At 34.9% G+C, this 17,408-nt stretch overlaps 14 protein-coding genes and 1 pseudogene across 15 annotated transcripts, besides 4 other annotated features; 10 read left to right on the top strand and 5 right to left on the bottom strand.

Moving 5' to 3' along the window:
• Positions 1-1,696: part of a mobile genetic element that runs on past the window's edge.
• On the bottom strand, positions 256-618 carry TVAGG3_0871340 (uncharacterized protein; the record flags this gene model as incomplete). The annotated part of the gene is made up of 1 exon (XM_051250060.1): positions 256-618. One exon carries the CDS (start codon positions 616-618, stop codon positions 256-258), a length of 363 nt encoding a protein of 120 aa, XP_051085535.1.
• Positions 758-1,576, bottom strand: TVAGG3_0871330 (phage tail repeat-like family; the record flags this gene model as incomplete). Its single annotated transcript, XM_051250059.1, has 1 exon — positions 758-1,576. One exon carries the CDS (start codon positions 1,574-1,576, stop codon positions 758-760), a length of 819 nt encoding a protein of 272 aa, XP_051085534.1.
• A 44-nt stretch (positions 1,697-1,740) lies between the features above and the next one.
• Positions 1,741-2,112, bottom strand: TVAGG3_0871310 (leucine zipper domain family; the record flags this gene model as incomplete). Its single annotated transcript, XM_001295459.1, has 1 exon — positions 1,741-2,112. The coding sequence occupies one exon, from the start codon at positions 2,110-2,112 to the stop codon at positions 1,741-1,743; it is 372 nt and encodes a 123-aa protein (XP_001295460.1).
• A 573-nt stretch (positions 2,113-2,685) lies between these two features.
• Positions 2,686-2,825: a mobile genetic element.
• Positions 2,826-3,873: 1,048 nt separating this feature from the next.
• On the top strand, positions 3,874-5,433 carry TVAGG3_0871280 (DDE endonuclease family; the record flags this gene model as incomplete). Its single annotated transcript, XM_001297801.2, has 1 exon — positions 3,874-5,433. The coding sequence occupies one exon, from the start codon at positions 3,874-3,876 to the stop codon at positions 5,431-5,433; it is 1,560 nt and encodes a 519-aa protein (XP_001297802.2).
• A 131-nt stretch (positions 5,434-5,564) lies between these two features.
• Positions 5,565-16,820: a mobile genetic element.
• On the top strand, positions 5,990-6,652 carry TVAGG3_0871270 (protein of unknown function, DUF4106 family; the record flags this gene model as incomplete). The annotated part of the gene is made up of 1 exon (XM_051250058.1): positions 5,990-6,652. A coding segment is annotated over one exon (663 nt), but the record flags the coding sequence as incomplete, so codon positions are not given.
• On the top strand, positions 6,692-8,016 carry TVAGG3_0871260 (protein of unknown function, DUF4106 family; the record flags this gene model as incomplete). The annotated part of the gene is made up of 1 exon (XM_051250057.1): positions 6,692-8,016. A coding segment is annotated over one exon (1,325 nt), but the record flags the coding sequence as incomplete, so codon positions are not given.
• TVAGG3_0871250 (protein of unknown function, DUF4106 family) lies at positions 8,323-9,204 on the top strand (the record flags this gene model as incomplete). The annotated part of the gene is made up of 1 exon (XM_051250056.1): positions 8,323-9,204. A coding segment is annotated over one exon (882 nt), but the record flags the coding sequence as incomplete, so codon positions are not given.
• On the top strand, positions 9,340-9,914 carry TVAGG3_0871240 (uncharacterized protein; the record flags this gene model as incomplete). Its single annotated transcript, XM_051250055.1, has 1 exon — positions 9,340-9,914. A coding segment is annotated over one exon (575 nt), but the record flags the coding sequence as incomplete, so codon positions are not given.
• TVAGG3_0871230 (uncharacterized protein) lies at positions 11,861-12,658 on the top strand (the record flags this gene model as incomplete). The annotated part of the gene is made up of 1 exon (XM_051250054.1): positions 11,861-12,658. The coding sequence occupies one exon, from the start codon at positions 11,861-11,863 to the stop codon at positions 12,656-12,658; it is 798 nt and encodes a 265-aa protein (XP_051085529.1).
• Positions 12,741-13,371, top strand: TVAGG3_0871220 (uncharacterized protein; the record flags this gene model as incomplete). Its single annotated transcript, XM_051250053.1, has 1 exon — positions 12,741-13,371. A coding segment is annotated over one exon (631 nt), but the record flags the coding sequence as incomplete, so codon positions are not given.
• Positions 13,380-13,925, top strand: TVAGG3_0871210 (Poxvirus D5 protein-like family; the record flags this gene model as incomplete). Its single annotated transcript, XM_051250052.1, has 1 exon — positions 13,380-13,925. A coding segment is annotated over one exon (546 nt), but the record flags the coding sequence as incomplete, so codon positions are not given.
• Positions 13,963-14,382, top strand: TVAGG3_0871200 (annotated as a pseudogene). The gene has a single exon. A coding segment is annotated over exon 1 (420 nt).
• TVAGG3_0871190 (uncharacterized protein) lies at positions 14,455-14,850 on the bottom strand (the record flags this gene model as incomplete). Its single annotated transcript, XM_051250051.1, has 1 exon — positions 14,455-14,850. One exon carries the CDS (start codon positions 14,848-14,850, stop codon positions 14,455-14,457), a length of 396 nt encoding a protein of 131 aa, XP_051085526.1.
• Positions 14,887-15,762, top strand: TVAGG3_0871180 (protein of unknown function, DUF4106 family; the record flags this gene model as incomplete). Its single annotated transcript, XM_051250050.1, has 1 exon — positions 14,887-15,762. The coding sequence occupies one exon, from the start codon at positions 14,887-14,889 to the stop codon at positions 15,760-15,762; it is 876 nt and encodes a 291-aa protein (XP_051085525.1).
• Positions 15,779-16,618, bottom strand: TVAGG3_0871170 (KilA, N-terminal/APSES-type HTH, DNA-binding family; the record flags this gene model as incomplete). The annotated part of the gene is made up of 1 exon (XM_051250049.1): positions 15,779-16,618. One exon carries the CDS (start codon positions 16,616-16,618, stop codon positions 15,779-15,781), a length of 840 nt encoding a protein of 279 aa, XP_051085524.1.
• Positions 16,821-17,408: part of a mobile genetic element that runs on past the window's edge.

Raw genomic sequence — 17,408 nt, 5'->3', positions numbered from 1 at the left:
CGGTTGAGGTGTTGGATTTGGTTGCCAACTTGACTGTGGTGCAGGTTCAGGCTGTTGTATAACAGGAGCTTGTTCTTCTGGTTCAGGGTCTTTAGGTATAATACCAACAAACTGACCTACTCTTTTACCAATATTTTTGACTCCGTTCCAAATTCCTCTTCCGACAGATTTTATTCCATTCCATATACCTCTTCCAACATTTCGAAAGAAGTTTCCTATTCTTCCAAAGAAACCCATTTTACTATATGTAAAAATCTAATGTCCGCCTAGTCTCTTACGTTTCCTTCTGAGTTCCATTGCATTCTTTAACTGGAGCTCATACATTCTATTTCTCCTCTGGTAGAAAACATACTCTGGGTCAACTCCTGTGTTCGCGTCATCTGCATAGAGTTGTTTATATCCCACTTCAGGGTTTGTATAAAACTCTTTCCATCTCATATTTGCATACCATGGTGGCAAACCTAACGCAGCGTCATTTGACATGGCAGTTTGCATTTGTACATCTGTTGGCACTTGACCATAGTTTGCCATTGCAGTTTGTATTCTAACTTCATTTGGAATATTCTCTGGGTTTGGTTGTCCAGGTTGCTGTGCATTCGCTAAGTTCTGTGCGTCCATTTAATATTAGATAAAAATATCTCTTACGAGTACATATGCTGAACATTTGCAGGCATTGGTTCATCTTCATATTCTCTATATCTTTCTGCCACGTCAAATAAGTAAATGACACAATGGAAAAAACCTAAAACAAGTAGTCCTATTTCAAACCACATTTACTTACCAATAAAATTTCTTTGTTATGACACTTTTTCCGGTTTATAGGACCTCTCTCATATTCTATTTTATCGTAAATAAACTCATAGCCATGTATGTCCTCTAACCATCTCATAACGGTTTCCAAACCACTTTTATCGGATGTAAAGTAAAAGCATGGATGGTTATGTAAAACGTCTAAAGTTTCTAAAGAGTCTCTCAAAGTCCAGTCTACTTGGTATTGAAAATCCCATGTGTTATAGAACGGCGGGTCCACTATAAAGAAAACATTTTCCTTGTCTTTATATTTTTCATACAACTCTGTCCAACGACATCTCACAAACTCTATACCCTCAGTATATTTTTCTATGTTCTCTTTGAAAACCTTTGTATAGTTAAGATATAAAACTTTTGACATAAGTGTTTCAATGTCATGAACTCTTATAGCACCACTATATAATAGTCTAGAAGATATACTATCCCAGTCAATATACTCTGCTTTTTTCAAAACCTCTCTGACAGTATTTTTCTTATCTAATGGTATACGTTCCATCTTACCTATAGGTATCTTTTCTTTTAACTCTTTCAATATTTTGTTTGTGTCTGGTATATGTTTGAGACGGTTCATATAGTTGTCGAAGTCATTGCATATAATCTTTGAGTCAGGAAATACAGTATGGCACAAATGGGATATATAGAAACTTCCACCGAACAAATCTACAAATGTTAGACCATTCGGTAGTTTCTTAAGTTCTCTCAATAGAATATCTTTACATCTACTCTTATTTCCAAAGAAGGGTAACGGTGGTTTTGTAAAATTCATTTTATATACAATAAAAATGTTTTTACCCTGAAAAGTGACAGAAAAGTGACTGGGGCTAGAGGGCACGAAGTGCCTGGAAGCCCCAATACCTTTTTTTTTTTTTTTTTTTTTTTTTTTTTTTTTAGTTCTCCTTAGTCTCTCATGATAAATTTTATTAATAAAAATTAATTTTTGAATTCTTGAATTTTTGTTAGACAAAGCTTAATCAATTCAATTTCTTCTCCTATTACTTCGTTTTCTGTTATTAAACATGTCATTTGATCTAAAAGACCTAAGCACTGTGCCCGTATTGAGTAATTTGCATCTTCAAGATTAAATATATGGTTTATTTTACTATCACGCCATTTCTTTGCTGAGATTCTATTCTTTGTTTTCGTGTCTAATTGATCATATTCGATTATTTTTTGAATTTTTGGATCTGTGTAATCTATGATGTTTCTAAATTTATTTGGCCTAGGGACTTCTAATTTTGGTATTGTAGGAAAAGAAAAACGTGGGATTTCGCTCTGAGTATCCATCAAAACTGTTGTCTCCATCAAGTCAAATAACTTTGAACATTCATTCAATTATTATGAAATAATATATTACCCAGATTTTCCTTACTTTTACCACCCCTCTAAAGCTGGAGACACCGCCTATCGTTGGGAGTAGCTATTAAATAGAACCGCCAAGGGTATTTTTCGAACTGCCGGTGTAGTTGAAACATCCGACATAATGATTCATTATGCCAAGGTTTGATTCCCATTTAGCCAATTTTTTTCTTTTTTGGATCATGAATTTTTTTTTGGGTCACTATAAGATTTGTTTCATGTTCTAAATCTGCTGCATATGTAATCTATTTTTATTTACCTATTTTTTAAAAATCTATTGGATTGCCAAATTTGAATATATTTAAAATCATAAAAATCCAAAAAAACTATAAATATATGTTTTATGCATAGTGCCGATACTCAAATATCAGATTACTTAGATCCATGAATAATATCCCAATTTTTTTTCTTAAAATTAAACTTCAAAACTTCTTGCAATCTTATTCTTCATCAATTGTAAATTTTTAAAACCATTTTTTAAAATAATTTTGCGTAAATTTTATTCTCATGTTGTTTTAAGGGTGCCCTATAGACAATAAACCACCCTCAGAAAAGCACTTTTAAGGCTATTATATTGAGAACTAGAATCGGGATAATCCATTCATTCGAGTTCTAATAAGGTTAATTTTGTGATGTTTACATTATCGTTATAGGGCACCCTTAATCGAAAATTGATACATTTTCAAAAAAATAATATTGACTTATGAAATTCATTTTTAAGGTGAAATAGTATTGTTTTTATTAAAGTATATGAATAATATATAAAAAATTAATGAATAATATAAGCAGATTTTTAGTTTACAAAACAAATATGAGCAATGCAATTTCAAACTTTTGCTGGCAATTTCGATATTGCTCAAGTTTGTAGTATTTGTGATACCTATAACATCGGCTTAATCAAAATTCGATTTTTCTTATGAGTTATTGAGAAAATTTGATTGCAATGAGAAGGATTTCGACGTTTTTGATAAACTAAGAGCTGAGCTTTAGGGGTTCAGTTCATTTATGGCTGTAGTTTGATGCGTAGATCTCTTTTTTATTGTAAATTCTTTCAGCATGGAGATCGAGAATGAATCTTTTGAGAACTTTATGAGTTTTTACACCCGTAAAGAGGTCCTTCGAGGAAAGATAGTCCAGACTACATGAAGATGTGGGTTAACCAAAAAAATCCGATGGTTTCCCCATATTCATGTAGATCTTCGAAAAAATGAGCACCAAAAAAGCCAAAAAAATAGGCTTTTTATTGGATTTGTACACTAGATCAATAACCTATTTAGGATCTGACACTCTTTTTAGCCAGAGATATGAGGTCCTTTCTAGGAAAACGATCTATTCATCCATAAAAAAAATGAATTATCGTTTTCCCCAGAAATTACATGGGGAGTGGTAAAAGTAAGGAAAATCTGGGTAGTATACTGTAATAGGGTATATGTCAAACTTTATTAAATATTATTATTCAGAATATTCATAAATATTGAAAGTATTCAATTACCCAGATTTTCCTTAAAGTCATTTCAAGAGCCTTGTACCGATAAACTAGCCTTGTACTGCCATTTTATGGTGATGTAAAGTATTCAAAAAATTTGTAATGTAAACCATTACATGGCAGAAACTTTAAAATAAACAAAAACATGACACTTAGTACAGGGGCTTTTTGGCTGGTGAAGTCAGATAAAACGTGGCTCAAGTGCTCGTTTAAAATTAAAAATGGAATTTCTCACAGTCGAATTTCTTGGTAGACAACAAAAGTTTATCATCAATTGTCGCGCCGAAGGTATGACATATAGTCAAACTAAGCTTGCATGGGAGGAAGAATACCCAGATCTCGGAACTTTAACATCCAATCTCATTGCTACTGCACTTAAAAGAGCTGCATTAGGTCTATACTGGGAAAAAGGGAATCATGGCGGTGCAGATCCATACCTATGCGAGCGTGATCAGCTCACTTTAAAAGAAATTATCGAAGATTCTGCTTACAAAGGTGAAGCTCTAGAAGCAGCTGACATTATTGACGAGGCGTTCAAGTTGAAAGAGCTCAGAAGAGATTATGGTTACAGATTCCTTCTTGAGATTAATTGTCCTACTCTTGCAGAAGAAGTTATCAATACTCTTGGTGGTGATGATGTATCGAGACCTTATGTTAACCATATTTTACAGCAATTGCATTGCAAGCTTAAGGCATGCCAAGAGATTGAAGAATCAAGATACATGGCGTGTGAACCAAGAATTATCGAAGAATTCTACGATAAACATCGTGAAACAATCGAAAGTACTCCAGAGGAGTTGATTTTTAGTATCGATGAAACATTCATAAACAAATTTAAGAAGAAGAAAGTTGCATTACCTGAGGAGATAGAGCATATGATCGCCAAAGGAATTCCAAACTTTCCGCACATTACAGCTTTATGCGGATGCTCAATGACAGGCAAATCTGTCCCACCTCTCTTTGTTCTCCCATGTATTGCAGAACTACCTAGAGAACTGAAAGTATTCCAGCGCGAAAGACATTGTTGGTTTACTTCTACGCCAAAAGGCTGGGTGAACAGAAGTGTATTCTTATTGTATTGCATTTTCTTCATCGAGTGGCTTAACTTTGAACACCAGAGAATGCCAGAAGATATACGTGACAAGCCTGCTTTCATTGTGTGTGATGGACACTCCAGCCGCGAGAATCCTCTGGCATTGTTCCTTTTGGCAAGTGCCAACATCAAATTAATTGTTCTTCCCGCACATACAACACACATTTTACAAGTTTTTGATGTTGGCATTGCCAAAAGATTAAAGTCCAAATTCACGGATTATCTGAGAGATTACATTAAGGCACCGAAGCAAGAGTTCAACAGCAATGCTGCAATGATGCGCTACGCCATTATCTACTCATTTATTAGCGCATGGCAAGAATCAGTATCATTAAGAACGGTTCAAAATGCTGCTGCCGCCTGCGGTCTTTGCCCTTGTTCTGTAGAAGCTCTCAAACATAATAAGTATGTTCGTGAATTGACTCCTGCAGAAAAAGAATTGCAAGAGAAAAGAAATTACCGTAATCGAAATCGTTTTAACATCAATGGTGAAGAATTGACGACGATGGACATGATTTGCGCAATTTCTGACAATATTAAGAAGAATCCTGCAAATCACAGATTTTGCAGGAAGCCAGAACAAGACACCAAGGAACGTTTCTACTTTTGGATTACAAACTATCTTGATCCGAGCACTGAGTTGTTGACAAAACTCCCTAATATGCCAGGTTATAGTCCAAATGATTAGGAAAATTTCCAATTTTCCAACAAAAATTTTCCAATTCTCCACCAAAAATTTTTTAATAAAATATTATTTTACGGCATTGCCCGTCACTTTTTTCGGTACAAGGCTAATATGATGATAACAAATCATTAATTAAAAAAAAAAAAAAAAAAAAAGGTAGTGGGGCTTCCAGGCACTTCGTGCCCTCTAGCCCTGAAGATGTTTAGTATAAATGAAGTTTATATTCGGAGGGCTTCCAGGCACTTCGTGCCCTCTAGCCCATAAGAAATTTTGCCCAAGACCCAAGAGGAGGACCGAACCCCAGCCGACCAGCCGGTGACTTTTTTGTAGAGCACTCAAAATAGTATAACTTTGTCCGGACAAGTAAGGGTCTATCGTCGCTACAGGAAAAGTTACAGGCGTTCCAAGGAAGTATACTTTGAGAAGCCTTTTCTCCCTTATAGAATGAGATAGGACGGTTATTTTACAAAACTGACAACACTTTGACCGAGTAGTTTTTTGTGCTGAACAAAAGTGTCATATAAACATCTGTCAAAAACCGCTTTTTACTTCACTTAAAATGCCACATAAGCTACGTAAGAATATACGTAAGAGGAAGGGAGCATTGAAACATCCAATAGTAAAACTGACACCACAACAACAGTTGCAACAACAAATGATGAATGACCCCACTATGTTGCAACAAATGTCAAGCAACCCTATGCTTTTAAACCGAGTTATTGGTGCACAGAGTGGAGGTTTAAGAGCGGCACTTTTAGCGAAAATGGCAGGCTATGGTGGAGCTGCAGACGGAACAGCTTATAACCCTCAAAGTCAAATGAATTTGAGTTCACTCAAAAATCAAATAACAGATGTCAAAAAGTCAAACATAGACATACAGAAACAAATAAGTGAAAACGAAAAGAAACTAGAATATGACAGACACACAAAGAAACTCAATGAGTTAAACGTAGAGAAAAAGAAGAAAGAAGAACAACTGAAAGAACTAAGTACAGAGGAATATGCGAAAAAAGTGTCCGAAAAAGCAGCAGAAGTAGCAAAAATGGAACAAGATGTCATAAATTTGAAAAACCATACTACTCAATATAAAGTACTGAAAGATGAAGAGATAAAACAAAAAGCCCTGAAGACATATATGGATAGCGATGAGTATAAAAAAGAAGTTGAAGCAAATGTAAAGGCAGAAAAACTTTTACAGTTGCAAAACCAAACCGTACAGTATGAAAACTTAGCACAAGAAAGTAAAAATAACGACGCAGCCATGCAAAAGGCAATGAAAAGCGCAGAATATATAAAAGCTAATAATGACTGGTTAGATGCCCAAGCCAACGCTAAAGCAGCCCAACTTATAGGGTCAATAAGGACAAAAATACAAGCGGATGAAGACAGTTCAAATGAAGCTTTAACAAATGCTGACTTTAAGAACGCCTTCGAAGCTCTTCATAGTAAGGTGAAACTAGTGAACGACTTCTCATCTGGAAAGAAACTGAAGTCTGAAGGTTTCGACAAAGAGTTAAAAGAAGTAGCACAAAATATGACGAAAATAACAGATGCAGCAACGAGACAGGCAGTTCAAAGTGCCTATGACGCCGTTAGAGCAACTGTTGTGGAAAGTCAAGAAAAAGAGTTACAACAGACCAAAACAGACCTAGTAAATGCTTTCTTAAAAACGAAAAGTCAGGTAGGACATTATGCTGCAGATGGAACATATGTGCCAGCTGGTGGAACTTATATACCACCAAACCCTCCAAGAGAAGCACCTGCACCAGGACTACCTAAAACATTTACATCGTCACATGGACACAGACACAGGCATGCACCAAAACCACAACAACAACCAACACAACAACCAACAGTTCAAAACCCTGCACCACAACAACAACCAACACAGCAACCAACAGTTCAAAACCCTGCACAACAACCACCTCCACAACCAGCACAACAACCACAAACAGAGCAAGGACATAAAAGAAGTAGAGAACAAGGAAACCAAGAATTCTTAAAAATGCTTAAGGAAGATTATGGTTACCCAGATACTCTTGACTTTAGTGACAGATATAAAGAAGCTATTAGAAAGTTCAAGGAAGGAAATACTGACCCGAACCTATTTAGCTTTATGGTTCAGCACCAAATGGGATATAATTTCAAACCTGGAAAATACAAGCTCGCTAAGGGATATGATTTAATAGCATACCATCCAAATGACATGGATGAATTTACTCCAAGATATTTGGTGTCAGAGCTAAATGATAATTCAACTCTCTTCATGAAACGCGTAAAAAATAGAGACGGAACGAAAGAAGAAAGGTTTATGAGTCCGGATGACTTAGATAGGGAACTTGTTGAAAACGGTCTCGGAATATATGAAATGCCACCAGATGAGGTACAAGAAACTCCACAGGAAGAAGTTCAGATACAACCAGACATGGAAGAAATAGTTCAGCAACAACAGCTAGAAGAGCCTGAAGGAAACGAACAAGTCCCTCCTTTGGAAACTAACTTCACAGAACTAGATGAAGATTTGGAACAGCCGAAAAATCTTGACCCTCAACAAGTGTATGCGGAGAATATGGAATCTTTCCAAGAGTCTAAGAAAAATTCGGCTGACATAGTAGAAGAATATCGAAAAATGTTTCGCCGACATACAAAAGACTCCAACATCAGATGAAAATATTCAGCATAGAATGGAAGTACTGAAAGAAAATGTACGCAAATACAACAATCCTTTTTACTTACGACCATATAACGTTCAATCTTTGGCTGAACTCGGTGAAAATAAAAGGTTAAATTTCAACAAAACATATAGAAATGAAACATTGTTTAAAGTTCATTCAGAAACCTAACCAATATGGAAACAAACCTACTTTTGTTTCTGCAGACTATGGAACTACAATGAGATGGGGTCATAAAGCTAATCCGGATAGGTGGTTCATAAACTTACAACCACAATTCCAAGAAGTTGTAGACGCAATGGAAGTGAATGGTGAACCAGATATAGCTGGTATTTTCAGCGCGGCTTTAATGCCATTGAAAGATATGAAACATGCAGATATTTTGGACCAGTATGAAATGAACATGGCTGATGGAAATATAACACCTGACGTTCTAGAACATTTATCTCAAAGAACTACACAGAACCATAGAGATGGTATATTTGGTGAAGAGTTTAGAAAGAAAGTTAGGGAGAGAGAAGGAAGAGAACCTATTGTACATGACCTTGCAAACGAAAGTTTGCAAAATGTCATAAAAACTTACTTTGCAGACAATGAAATGAGAAGGGATGAATATTTAAGAAAACTCAAATGGACAGTACCAAATGAAATGTTAGTATTGAAAAACATGTTCCTTGACAAAATAAAACCAACTACAGAAATAAATGACGCAAGACTGAAAGATTGGGTAAAAGCTTTCCCATTCACAAAAGATATTATTGGTAACATGGAAAGAAAACCAGAATGGCTACAAAAACATATATTTGGAAACGAGCTTATTCCATATGGACAGGCTCTGTTTGAAGAGCTTGAACCGGAAACTCAGGAAAGAGTCATGCAAACAATACGCGAAGACTCAAATACAAACTATGACAAAATCTTTCTAGGATATAGGTTACCTGAGATGGGCGACCAGAGCCCAAAGGCAAAAAGGACATGGGAAATTAACAACATACTAGGTGAACATGAGGCAAAGATGCTACAACTTGAAGCAGAGGGCAAGTTACCAAAAGCGACACCAAAGAAGAAGAGAAGAGTAGAACAAAGTGAAAGTAGTGAAGAAGTAACTTCATCTAGTGAAAGTAGTGGCAATGAAGGAAAAAGAAGAGTTAAAAACTCAGTCAGGAAGAAAGTAAAGCTTGGTCCGAAACGATTATGACAAATAAATCCAACTATTCTATATTTTTACCAATATGAAATGTACGCCGCTCAGAATATAACGCCAACAGTTTTGGATGCCATGAACGGAAATGTTTCCGAATGGTATAACGAATGCGACAATGCCATTAGAAGGTCAGAAATAGTTCCTGGAACTTACGAATATACAACTGCTGTTTCTTATGGAAACGTAGGTGAGTTTGGAGAAGGTTCTTCAACAACAGTAGATATTGCTTGCGACAGGTTTCACATTATTTCTATTGACAACTCATTCTTATACGTGGAACAAGATATTGAAATAAAACCTTCTGCCAAGTTGTCTGACAAGAAAGGTTGCAATGGAATTTTCTATGTCGGATACCAATATGCTCCAGAAGTTTTCATGGGATATAAGATATATTCTAACTCTGACTTAGTTCAAACAGTAACATGGGCAAACTATGAATGGTTCGCTTTGAGAAACTCAGTACAACCACAAGCTAGAGAACAAACAGACCAGTATGCAACTATTGAGAAAATAAGAAGACTTGACCCTAACGTTCCAGGAGTTTATGTTAACCTTTCTGGACAAACTGCAGCAGCAGTAACCAAAGTAAAACTGAAACTTAGAGTTCCTTTGTCATCTTTCCTCATCTTCAGGTTTTTAAGATACTTGCCAAACTGGGCAGGAAAAATTTCTATGAACTTACTCCAAGCAAAAATAACTTAGTCATTGCACCAACACAAGACCCATTCACTATTACAGACGTAAAGGGAACAAATAAAACATCATTCGCCGAATTTTGCAAAGACAAAGTTGACTTAGACTTTGGTTTCTCAAACTTCAACAATGAAGTAAACTTATTTCAATGCTGCTGGAAATGCTTGGGACCCAGTTAAGTTCACATGCGAAAAATTTGAATGCAAGAGAATAGAAAGCAGACTTGCAGTCTATATGTTGGACCCAGATATTTCAAATGCTTTAGCTGCCAAATATATTGCAGTTCCACTTATGTTCCCTATACACCAAATATCTGTCAAAGACTTTGCAGGTGAAGTTGGAAACCAAAGTGCTGACCCAGGTGCAAGAACAGATATTGCTTTAACAACTGCAATGAAACATGCAGATACTATGTTTGTACTGTTCAGACGAACTATAAATGACTATTCTTGTTTCTACAACCCTGGTATTAAATATCATATAAACATAGATGGCAAATATTATCCAAGAGAAGAATATTCTACAGTTGAGGATATGAGGTCATACAACTTGACATTAGATGCTATGAACTTTAACAACAACTTCACAACAACTATTAACCCTGAAATGCAAAGTTCTATTATGCCATATGTGAAAGTATGGACTCATACAGGAGGTCAAAAAACTCAATATACAAATGGAGACCGTTCAAACTTTTGGCTTGGCATTCCATTTGCTGACTCAGAAGACTTTATGGGTGGTATTTCAACTGTTGGTACAGTTCAAATACATATACTGGTGACAGAGACGGTCCAGATGAATTGAGAGCAAAGAAGTTTACAAAACCAATAGCACTTTTCACGGAAGATGCTCTTTTGAAGATTCGTTCGATGAAACCTGCTGGGGCTCCTCAGATTGGTATAACGACAGCTTCCATCGAGCAGATTTTGGCAGCAGGTCAGTAAGTTGTTCTTGAACTGACTTCTCTCCGTCAAATATTGACAGTACGCCAGTTTTGACATAATATTGTATTATAAACTTACCTTTAGAAAATATCTGTAAGTTTTGAAGTTATATTTTTGTCTGCTTCAAGAACTTTCACCATTTCAGTTATACCAACTTTCTTTGCTTTATGAAAATATTTTGGTTCAGCAAAGACTGCTATTCTATAACATTTTCCATTGTTTGTGTAAAGAACTATTCTGTCAATGTATTTGTATTGTTTGTGTGTGTAAACTTTGTTTTGCTTCAATTCGAAGAGATACTCAAATACGTCCATCTTTTTATTCTAAGTAAAATGTCATTTCCGAAAAATAGAAGCGTAAGTGTTTCAAAAGGTTTAATGGCGGTGGCAGATGTGAAGTTAAATTCACCAACTCAAACAAACAGTCAAAGTGTTATTGTCAATGTCAAAGACAGAGATGTTGAAATGGGGAAACCATACGAAGACCAAGATGGTATAACAATTGTTCCTGTAAAAGAACAACCAACATATCCTGAAGTTAGCAGAGACTTAAGTTCTGTTGCAGATATTCGAAACGACTACCAACAACTGAAAGACAAACTTAAAACTCAGGAGAAGATTTGTCAAGCTTTAAGTATAATGTTAAACTTGGTCGAACACAACCCTGTAAAGTGAACTCATATGTCATTGCACCTCATGAAGTTTTGAAAGAACTATTGAAACTTTTGACAGAGGCAGACGATATAAACATCAAAGAAATAGAACCCGACATTGGTTGCTGTGGTGTTTCATATAATGTCATTGACAAGATATACGTTATGAAAGGAGGTGAAACGTTGAACTTAAAGTATAGTTTCCCAGACGTCATAAAAATATTTGACGACCACAACATTTCATTAAAATTTATTTGCTAAGTAAATGGCAGAAGACATAATGGTTTATACTATTACGACTAAAAACCCTGAGTCATATAATTCTATAACAACAAACTTACAAAGTCCTCAAGGACGATATTGTAAACTAACCTTAAACACAATGACGACTAAAGCCTGTTTTGCTCTTTTGACACCAGAAGACTTTATTGTTGTGAATGGTAAAAAATACTCCTTTGAAGATACTTACTCAGATATACCACCAACAGGTTTTGTTGACTTATTTAATACTTTAAGTACGGGTGTAACATGTGCTGCAACTAGAGCAGGTTTCATTATGTTTGGATGTCCGACTGAGTTTACTATAAACGATATGAGCTATAATACAAAACTTATTTCTGGTTTTTACTACCAACAGTTTCCTATAACAGGAAAAGGTGTCATACAAGGAATGTCTATTCCATTGACATTAAGCACACCAATCTTATATATTGTTTCAAACTTAGGTTCAAAGTGTTATTCGAATGTCGACAGAAACTATTATGACCAAAAGATACTTATGCGTATAAACAATACTTTCTCTGCTGGTTTGCCTATTGTTCATTCGAATGCAGAATTTTCAACCTTAGTGAACTCAAACACTTTGGCAAGTATAACGTTGACATTAGTTGACGCAAACTTTGTTCCTGTAAAACTTTTATGTCCTATGTATTTGTCAATGACGGCAGAAAGTTTCGAATTGGAAGATGCAACTGGTGAAAGTATTGTATTACAAGAACAACTTCAACAACAAATAGCTCAAGAACAACAAATGCAACAAATGGAACAACAAAGTCAAGAATAAAAAAAAATATTATTTTTTTATTTTTATAAAAATGTACAGAATAGATGTTTCAGATTTTTATGACTTCCAAGCATTCAGAAATATGTGTCCATTTCGAGACTATAACAAAGCAGTCGAGAATTTGAAACGTTTAGTCATTTATGTTGACTCTGCCCCAGAATGTTATGTCATGAAAGAATGGGATGTTGTCTTTAACAAACCTAAAGCGACAATAGTTTCAGAACAAGAATGTAGACAGAAACTTAAGAAAATAAAAGTCGTACAAGTTGGCATGAAGATGTTAGATGCTTGGGATATCTTATTGTCAAAGTTAGAAGATTTTTCAGTTCGAGGTATAAAGTTCTATACACCTTCTCCAAACTTCTATTCTATCTTCACTGGATATAAATACGAACAAGTAGAATGGAAAGAAAATATTATAGAAGCTTGGTTAGACCATGTCAAAGAAATTATATGCAATGGAAACGAAAGAGTCTATGAGTATATCTTATGTTGGTTTGCAAACATCTTACAACATCCAAGTGCTAAAAATGAAACTGCTCTCATTATAATTGGAAAACAAGGAACTGGTAAGAATACTTTCTTTACAGATATTTTGTGCAAACTGTTAGAGGGCTATTCGAATCCGAATATGACAAACTTAGAAAACATCTGTGGCAAGTTTAACTCCTCAATAGAGAATATGAAACTTATAGTTTGCAATGAACTTCAAAGTATAGATACAACAAAAATTTTGAACTCAGATGCTTTGAAGAGTCTTATAACAGATAAAGTTGGAGTTGTTGAAAGAAAGTATAAAGACCAAAGAGTTTGTGAAAATGTTGCAAACTTCATTATGGTTTCAAACAATGCTGTTCCGATGAAGTTAGAAAGTTCTGACAGAAGATATGTAGTTGTCAGAACGTCAGATTCTCATATGCAAGATACAGAATATTTTGACGACTTAGCAGAAACTTTGACATCTGACTTTTACAACCACTTGTTCTCATATTTCATGACATTAGATATTTCTAAGTTCAATCCAAGACAAATTCCACATACCGAAGAGAGACAAACATTGTTAGAAGCAAACAAGAGTGTATATGAACTGTTCATAGATGAAACTGACTTTGAGTGTTTAGATGAAAGGTCATTGTACGATTCGTATAAACAATATTGTCAAGAATATGGTTATATGGCAGCGTCTAAACGTACATTCTTGGCAAATGTCAAAAGTCTTTTAGACGTACAGAATGGTGTATATACAAAGAAAAATTTTTCTGAGTAAATTTTAAAAAAAAATATTTTTTTATCCGATAGAAAAGATGACAAAATTCATCTCAGTAAACAAGTATATGTCAGGACTTAAAGAAGAACTAGACCCATTCACATATTTGAATGTTTACTTCTACATTTTGAAAAGTCTTCATTCAGCAAAGTTTGGAACATCGAACCAGTTAAGTTTGCTATTGTGACTAAAAATGGTGCGAAATTTGAAGACTTAGACATAGAAGGTTTGTTAACAGTCAAAGAAAGTTTTGAACAGAAGGTTCTCAAACCTTAAAGAAGGCAAAGCATACAAACTTGTTATACCTTATGAACCAAAGAAGACAGACGACTATGAATATTATGAGTCTAAAGTTGTAGAAGTTCAAGGTAAATTGGGTAAAAAGCTATTAGAGTCTAAGCCAGTGTTTGCTCCTAAAGAGGAAGAGAACATTGACATTGACCCAGAAATGTTCTAAAAATAAAATTTTATTTTTACATGTCATATCTCCCCTTCTCTGGAACTGGTTCAGGTTCTTTCTTCTCTTCTTCTACTTTCTTTTCTTTTTTTCTCTCTTCTTCTTTTCTGGTGGAGTTATGTCAAATTTGGCGCAACTATATTTATGTAAAAGTTCTTTGTCCTTTAATAGCTCATCTATTCTGTTTTCTATTTCATCTTCAAGAACAGCGCATGTGTCTTCTTTGCATTCTAAGAACTTTTGTTGGACTTCATCTTTCCAATCGGCGTCATCTCTGTCAACAAGTCTGTCATTGACAAATTTTAAGACTGCTCTGCTTAATGTTTTATGGTTCTTGTCATATTCCCAGAAACAGAACTTTAGAACAAATTCACCTTTCTTGTTTACACTATGTAAGATTTTATGGTCGACAGATGTTTTGCTGTCGAAAAGCTTGTCTCGAATATAGATAGCGAAATCGCTAGACATTTTCTAAAAGATAAAAATTTTAATTTTTCTAAAAATATGTTAGAAAAAAAGTTTGCTGACATTGACAAGAAATTTGAGAATGTTTTAAACAAGAACAAGGTGAAGTTAGAAAATGCTCAGATAAAGCCTATACATGACAAGTTCTTATTTGCTCAGAATGGTATAACAGGTCTAATTGCACCACCTGGGTCGGGTAAGACTTTCACTTATCTTAAAATGGCTGCACAACAACAAGAACTAGATGAGAAGAACCCATTCTATGAGTTAGTAGTCATTTGTTCGACTTCTGGTCAATTTGACCAAACCGTCAATTCGTTCAAAGATATTATAAAGAAGTCTAAGTTAGTATGTATAAAAGACTCTGAGTTGTTAGATTGGATAAAGAAGTACCAAAGAAGAGTTTTGAAGTATAATGCTATAAATGAGTTTATAAATTCTAAGTTTAAAGACCCAAATGAGGAAATGCAGAGAATATTAGAGAAGAAACACTTCAGAAACAAACAGAAAGAGATAGAATACATTTCGAAGAAATTGCAATCTTACGATTGGAAAACGTACCCTCACAGATGTCTTCTTATTTTAGATGATTTCGCCTCTCATCCTTTGTTAAAGAACAGAGAACAAGATATGTGTCGAATTCTTAAGAAGCTCAGACACTTTAACATCTCAGTTGTCATTTGTGTACAGACAGCCAAGAGTTTAAGTAAGGATGTTAAAAGAATACTTACTGACATAATACTTTTCCCCGGATTGTCCGAAGACGATTTCATGGAACTTATGAAAGAGTCCATGGCAGGTAAGTTTGACAGACATGAACTATGGGAGAAGTACAAAGTCATACAAGACCCTCATACTTCTTTCAGAATTCATATCTACGCAAACAAAGTTCAAATTGTAAAAAGTCAAGCGTAAAAATAAAGAGTGCAATTTACTCTACTTGTTTGAAGTTGTCAAAATACTCTGTTATTTTTTCCTTTAACAATGGCAAATCTTCTTTGAATGTAAGTATTGTACAACCTTTAATATCATAGTGTGTTTGAGGTAAAGTATCTTGAACTATTTGTTTCACATCTTCATTTGGGGTCATTGAAATCGGTAAGTTTTCGCGATAGAACCAATTTCTGTCAGATTTGTAAATCTTAGCAAGGTCGTAAAAGCTCTTGTTGTTTCTTCTGACTAAATGCAACATAACTATATCTTTATCTTCTTCATTTTCCATCTCTTCAGTATAAATCATATACTTATAGTTCTTTTCCTTTCCTTTTGGTACCGAACGTGGTATTCTTTTCTGAATGCTTTTGTCTTTTGCTTCAAGCTTGTTCTCTAGCTCTTCACGTTCTTGTCTATGAATTTCGTCAAGAAGTCTGTAAATATACCAAGCATAACGAGGTGAAGCCCACATTGCAACAGCATTTACAAGAAGTCTATGTACATACCAACCTCTCAAACCGTTTGGCAATTTTTCACGATTTTCATAGAGTTTTGGCGACTGGGGTTTTTTACCTACTCGCTGTTCTTCACTGTTTTCAGAAAAAAGTATGTCTCGCTGTGCTTCGCTCAAAAGTTCTTGTGTGCTTTGGTTCCTAAACCAGTCTTTAGGAAGCTTAGTATCTGGAGCAAAACATGCTGTCAAAATACTTTGCATTTGGTACATATCGTCTTTGACCGAACGAATGAGACGGAGTTGTTTGTTAAACTGAACCCACTCATATTCTTCATCTATAGCTTCATGGACTATAACTGTTGTTGTGTTCTCTGTTGTTGACATTACTGTCTTTACATACAAAATAAAAAAATAAATAAAAATAAAACTAACTTTATTTTTTCTATCTTAAGGAAATTCATGATTTTTGTTGCTGAATTCAGTAAAAATATATTTTAGGTGAAGCCCACATTGCAACAGCATTTACAAGAAGTCTATGTACATACCAACCTCTCAAACCAGGAGCCAAATTCTTGCGATTTTCGTACGGAATCTCTACCCTCGGTTTTCCGAGGGTAGCAAACATATGAGGAAATTCATGAATTTTGGTCATTTTTTCACGATTTCAGGGATTTTTTTGACGAAGAGTAAAGTTCACTTCGTAAAAAAATAACAGTTATATCATGATTTTTGGTCATTTTTTCACGATTTCAGGGATTTTTTGACGAAGTGTTAAAGTTCACTTCGTAAAAAAATAACAGTTATATCATGAAAATTCAAGAGGGTGAGAAAACAGGTGAAAAAACGGGTGAGATCTCACCTCTTCACCTAAATTATATTTTTGCTGAATTCAGCAACAAAATTCAAATTGTAAAAAGTCAAGCTTGAAAAATCTAAGTGTTTAGTCTTAGTAAGATGGTAGCTTCTTAAAGCAAATACCATTGCTGAGTTTTATGTACGTGAAGAGAAGTACAATGAATTCAATTACGAGTACAATTGCAATGACAACTAAGGCAACTATTTTTGTCTTTTGCCAGCAAGGGTACTTCTTCTCTTCCAATGGTTCGGCAGAACTATACTCACTCATGAGAAATGCCAAAACGGTTTAATAGAAAAAGTGTCATTTTTTCATGTC

Source organism: Trichomonas vaginalis, chromosome VI, assembly GCF_026262505.1.
Source record: "Trichomonas vaginalis G3 chromosome VI, whole genome shotgun sequence".
Classification (NCBI taxonomy): Eukaryota; Parabasalia; order Trichomonadida; family Trichomonadidae; genus Trichomonas; species Trichomonas vaginalis.
Note: the sequence above shows the minus strand (reverse complement) of the source record. Positions and strands in the feature narration are given on the sequence as shown.